The 5289-nt window shown below is 30.5% G+C and overlaps 1 protein-coding gene across 1 annotated transcript in view; it reads right to left on the minus strand.

Annotated features, from left to right (window-relative positions):
* The window catches only part of LOC123210279 (RHOMBOID-like protein 2), a 3461-nt gene extending 886 nt beyond the window's left edge, over positions 1-2575 (minus strand). Inside the window, exons 1-3 of the mRNA XM_044628544.1 lie at positions 2100-2575; positions 700-863; positions 111-274 (exon numbers count right to left, since the gene is read on the minus strand). Of these exons, the coding sequence (XP_044484479.1) occupies positions 111-274; positions 700-863; positions 2100-2362 (591 nt within the window). The 5' untranslated portion in view covers positions 2363-2575. The remainder of the gene's footprint in view (positions 1-110; positions 275-699; positions 864-2099) is intronic.
* Positions 2576-5289: the final 2714 nt, after the last annotated feature.

A 5289-nucleotide genomic window follows, 5' to 3' on the forward strand; every position in this document is an offset into this window, starting at 1 on the left:
ACAGGGAAAGAAACATTTTGTGCTTGTTGCATTTTCCTTAAAGGGTAATCAATTTGGAAATTCTCATCACAATGAAAACATTCAAGAACTTGGCCACTAAAACAACATACCTTGTTGGTATAAATTGACCAATTAGTAAGGAGCTCAGATAACATCGCTCCAAGAAGACCAAACAAAGCACCAGAAGCACCAACAGAGATATTGTGTTGAATAAACAGTGAAGACAGAATGCTCCCACCAAATCCTGATAATAAGTAGATGAGACCAACCCGCACTGCCAATTATATTTCCAAAATAATGTTAGAATGTAGGAGGGTTGCAAAAAGCATTTTTATATTTAGAAAAAAAAGGCATTAACAAAAACTTTCATGGCAGTCCAACCCATGATTTAGGAGGTATCGTCATAATTTTTAGCTCAGCTATTAAGACTTCCACTTTGTTATTATAGCATTTGAATGCAAAGAAATGGTCACAGCTTGTGTTTATTATCCTCGAAAGTTGACCTAACATATGCAGTTATAAACTGTACAGCAAATGCATACTGAATAACATGCAAAGAGCTAAGTCACTAGGACCAGGTCAAGCCATTCTTGAACAAATAAGTGAGCAGATAAGTCAACCTCTTAGCCACATTAAGGCTTATTTGTCAGTTTTACAGCTAAAGTTAGAAATTCATCCACAAGAAAGAAGGTGACATACAGAATCCAAACTGCTGCTCAAGGCGAATCCCAATGAAGACCAAGCTCAACATATTAGCCAGCAAATGAATAACACCGGCATGTAACCAGATACAGGAGATTAGTCGCCATCCTTGATGTCCATGCACTACCTTAGTCCACTCCAGGCCTCCCAATTTTTCTAATCTGCACAAAGAGGAGAGAAAGTAAATTTAATTAATTGAGGCTAAAGATCCTTGTTAATAATTTAGTTATGTATAAGTAACTTGGTTGAGTGTGAAAGGGAATTGGTGAAGATTGAAAAAGCATGAAAGAATTACATAAGCTTCCGCATTTAAGCCATTTAATTCAAATAGTACAATGAAACTATTTTTGCATGCATTGAAATAACCAAGTTGAAGGTCTTCCAACATTTCCCTCCAGTACAAACAGCAGGATAGTTATTACTGAATACTATTAAGGAAGCCAAGTATCACATAATATATCTAATGAGTTACAGCAACCAAGATACAGTTAGTTCTCTGGTTTACTCAGATAATAATGCAATAAACACATATATAACAAGAGTAACAGCATGACCTCCTAGCCCAAAAACCTCTCATGCCTCACCAGAATATTCATAAAAATCAGAGGGAAAGCAAAAAGTTTGGTGAAAATCATCATCTTGTATTCAGGAAGTAATACAAACAATTCATTATCTTTGATATTCAAGATCTTCATATGGAGAATTGATTGGCAAGTTAAACCATCCAAAAATGTATGCCCCCTTTTACTTCATTTAGAAAGGGATTCAGAGGAGCTCAGGCAAGAAATTCTACATTGTACTAGAAGATTTTAATTGCCTGACAATATGAAATCAAGAGAATACCCAAAAATACGACTCATGAAGCCAATTTGTCTCCCGGATTCTCCACAAAAATATTTTCCCAATCAATAGATAATAAGATGATGAAACTTAAAAACAGCATCTGAGCTTCTAGATCATAAAATTGAACTAAATTGATAAAAAGCATTAAAAAAGGGGATCATACAAGATTTTGTAAGAGAAAAGAAATCAAATGAAACAGGACTATTTCAACCAAGATCTTCCCTTAAACATCTAACCTCCCACTTAAGAACAACAGCTAAAGTAATACAGAATTTCCAAGGAAAAAACACTATCACATTCACAAACCAAATCAAAACAATAAAACATTTAGTTTAGAACTAACATCATCAAAAACACTGACATCAAAATTTAGACTCTCAGACTACTTTTCAAATAAAAAAATTAGAGATATACAAACTATACTCGCAATCTCAAAAATCCAAACCAAATCCCGAAGCATCAATCAAGAAACCAAACCAAGCCCACATCAAGAACAACAAATAAACACATAAAAAAAACAAGAAGTTTGCGATTGTGAAAGAAAGAGAACTCACGTAGAAGACGAAGGACCAAAGAGGGGATTTTCTTTAAGGGGCTCAAACGATAGCCTACCAAGAAACTTAGCTACACAAGAACCATCCGTATGCTTGGGACAATTGTTGACATACATGGCTACAATGAACACAGCAACATTAGCCACCACAAACATGGGGATCAACCAAGAAGTCCATTGATGATCATTGGATTCAACATAATAAGAAGCTGAAGTATAGGCATTGGTTCTATTCTTTCCCCGTTCAAGATCTGCGTCCGCCATGTCGATAGAACAGAGCTTTGTCTTTCTTTAATGTTGGTGGAGGTTGTTTCTATTAGAACAAAGATTGCAGAAAGAAAGATTGTGAAGTGTCTTGTAAGGGAGTTTTTCAACGGCCTAACACAACAAGTTCTTATCTTCTAGTTTTCGTTTGCTTTGTGTCAGAAAGATGAAGATTGCTAGCTAGGTTTAACCGTTGAAACTACTAACTTTGTTTCTGTTTTTACTGTTGTTATTTGTTTGGCGGTGGAAGAGAATAAGACTCAATGTGTTATTACTTCTTTACCCCTACTCAACATTTTCACATATTTTTATCAATTAGTTTTAGAGTCAGTTTGATAGGACAGATCACCATCATCATAATAGAATTTTTTGCAAGAACAATTGCTGACAGCTTGGTTAGAAAATATAAATTTATTTTTTTATTAATTTAATTAAAAAAATGTTAATCTTTATTATTTTTTGCTTGTCAAATAAAATGACATAACAGCTTACCCAAGAAAAAGGACATAACATAATGGTAACTTTTTAGTTGAAAGTTATATTTAGGAGAGTCCTAGGATGCCTGAAAGTTTTAGTTGTGTGATGTAGCTTTTTGATTAGATAAAGATGGGCAACTTTTGAATTTGTTTTTTTTTTTTTTTATGTTTTTAATATCAATTTATTAATTTTTTTGCCCGTTGGTATTAAACCATGTGATTAGATTTTGTTTTGTATCAGAATGATGGCCAAAAGACTCTTTTTTGTAAGTTTAGTGTATTTTCAAACTTTCATTCGTAAAGTTATAAACTTTTATTTTTTAAGGTTAAGAGTTAAAATATGATTTAATTAAAATTATTTAAAAAATTAAAATTTTATCATATTTTTTCTCGTTAATTAAAAATCTAACATTATTCTTTTTTCAATAATTTTAAAAAATTACATTTTTCTTTTTAAGGTTTCATTTTTCCCTACTTCTTTGGCGATCATTTTCCAACCAATCTCTCATATTAGTGCTCCCTCCAAACTCTTAGCCCTAGATGAATCATTAGCAAAAATTTGTATCCAATCAACCTGTATGTCAAATTGATTCATGACGTTTAATTTTTTTTATGGTAAGTAAATCATAAAGAAATAATTAGATTATATGTATTAATCTATTATATCGTATAACTCTAAGGATACATTAAAAATAAGAAAGTTTTTGTTAGTATTGAAATATTATTTTATTCAATGTTGAAGATTTTGAATGCATTTGTTTTTTCAAACATGTTGATAATAATATTTCAACTGTTTGATTGGGTCAAGTTGAAGATTTGACTTGAAAATTGGATGATTATTGAAAGAGAAAATGGAGGTTAAAGGGTTATTGAATGTTTGTGTTAATGAGAATTTATTATTGTTGTAATTAAAGTAATTGGCCAAAGGACTATTTCTCATCCAAGTTTTAACGTAATTTCAAAAGTAAAAATATATTTACAGTAGTTCAAAACTGTAAACACTCATTCATGAGTTAACTTCGAATTCAGATGACATTGATTGGAGAAAGAGAGTTTCGAATAGAGAGAATGTGTCCAAAAGACAGAGAGCAATCGTCGTTCATTGAAAAATTATCATAAAAATTTGAAATCTTAAAGAGAAAATATCACTTTTTAAAGTTTACTCATAATAAAAAATTATTAATTTTTTAAACTAAATAAATCAAATGATATCAATTTTAAGGTTTAATAGTAAAATAATAATTTTATTTTTATCTCTAATAAAAATTAATTTATAAATAAATATTTAAAATTTTAAATTATCACACGAATATATTTTTAAGATTAAAGTAAAACTTAAATGAGGAATAATTTTTTACCCTAAAGTAATAGTATTAAACAGGAATTGGTCCACACGGAATCAAATGGGTGAGTGAGGGGTAAGATGGTAATTAGATGGAGAAAATTAATTAAAATAAAAATAAAATGATGAGAAGGTGTAGAATAAGGCGTAGTGGGTGGAGACGCGAAAATGTGTTGGGTGAGTTGGCAGTGGGTTGTTGCTTACATCGCTTGCTTTTAAGCCACCCCCCTCTTTTACTGCCATCTGGCCCTCACTCCTTATCCACCATTTTAATATTTTAATATTATTTTTTAATAAAATTTCTCCACTCAACCAAGAAGAATGTTTTTTCTTTTTTTAAATAAAAATTCCTCAGTTGGTTTTGGAAATGTAGCCTTGATTTAATCTTCTATGTTTAGACGAAACTAAATTTACTTAGTGATGATGGATAAAACTTGTTTGTAAAGTTGGTAATTTTGGTTAGGGCAGAGGGGTATTTTTAATCCAAATTTTAGTTTAATATCAAAAATATAATCAAGATAATTGAAAAACGTAAACACTTATTTATGATTCAATTGTTATTAATTTTTTATATTTTTCTCTTATATTTTAAAAACTAACAATTTCATTTCTACTTAAAGTTTTCAAGCTTTAAAAAGTAACTTTCCCCTTCATCTTTTTTTACTCTATGTCACCCTCAAAACTTTAAAAAACAACAGTTTCACCCCCATTATTGGACTTCAGCTTTTGATGTCCTCTCCAGTGTCTTCTTTCACCTAAGCCAATCGAAAAAGTGCGACGAAAAAAGTCTCTCTGTTACACCATCGTGAGACGAAAAAATATCTCTTCGTCGTATCAATGTTTACTATCGACTCAGGCGAAGGAGAACGTCGGAAGAATGTTGAAAAGTAAAGTTCATAAGTGAGGTGAAACTACTGTTTTTGAAAGTTTTAGGGGGTAATTAAGTTTTAAAAATATGGAAACTCTAAACTTGGGAAGAAAAAATATTATTTTTTAAAATTTGAAAAATTTAAATAGTAATAAAATTATTAGTTTTTAAAACTTAGAAGAAAAAATATAATAAATTTTATATTTTTTTAATTTTAATAGTTCTAATAAAAAAATTTACT

This window comes from Mangifera indica, chromosome 3, assembly GCF_011075055.1.
Source record: "Mangifera indica cultivar Alphonso chromosome 3, CATAS_Mindica_2.1, whole genome shotgun sequence".
NCBI lineage: Eukaryota > Viridiplantae > Streptophyta > Magnoliopsida > Sapindales > Anacardiaceae > Mangifera > Mangifera indica.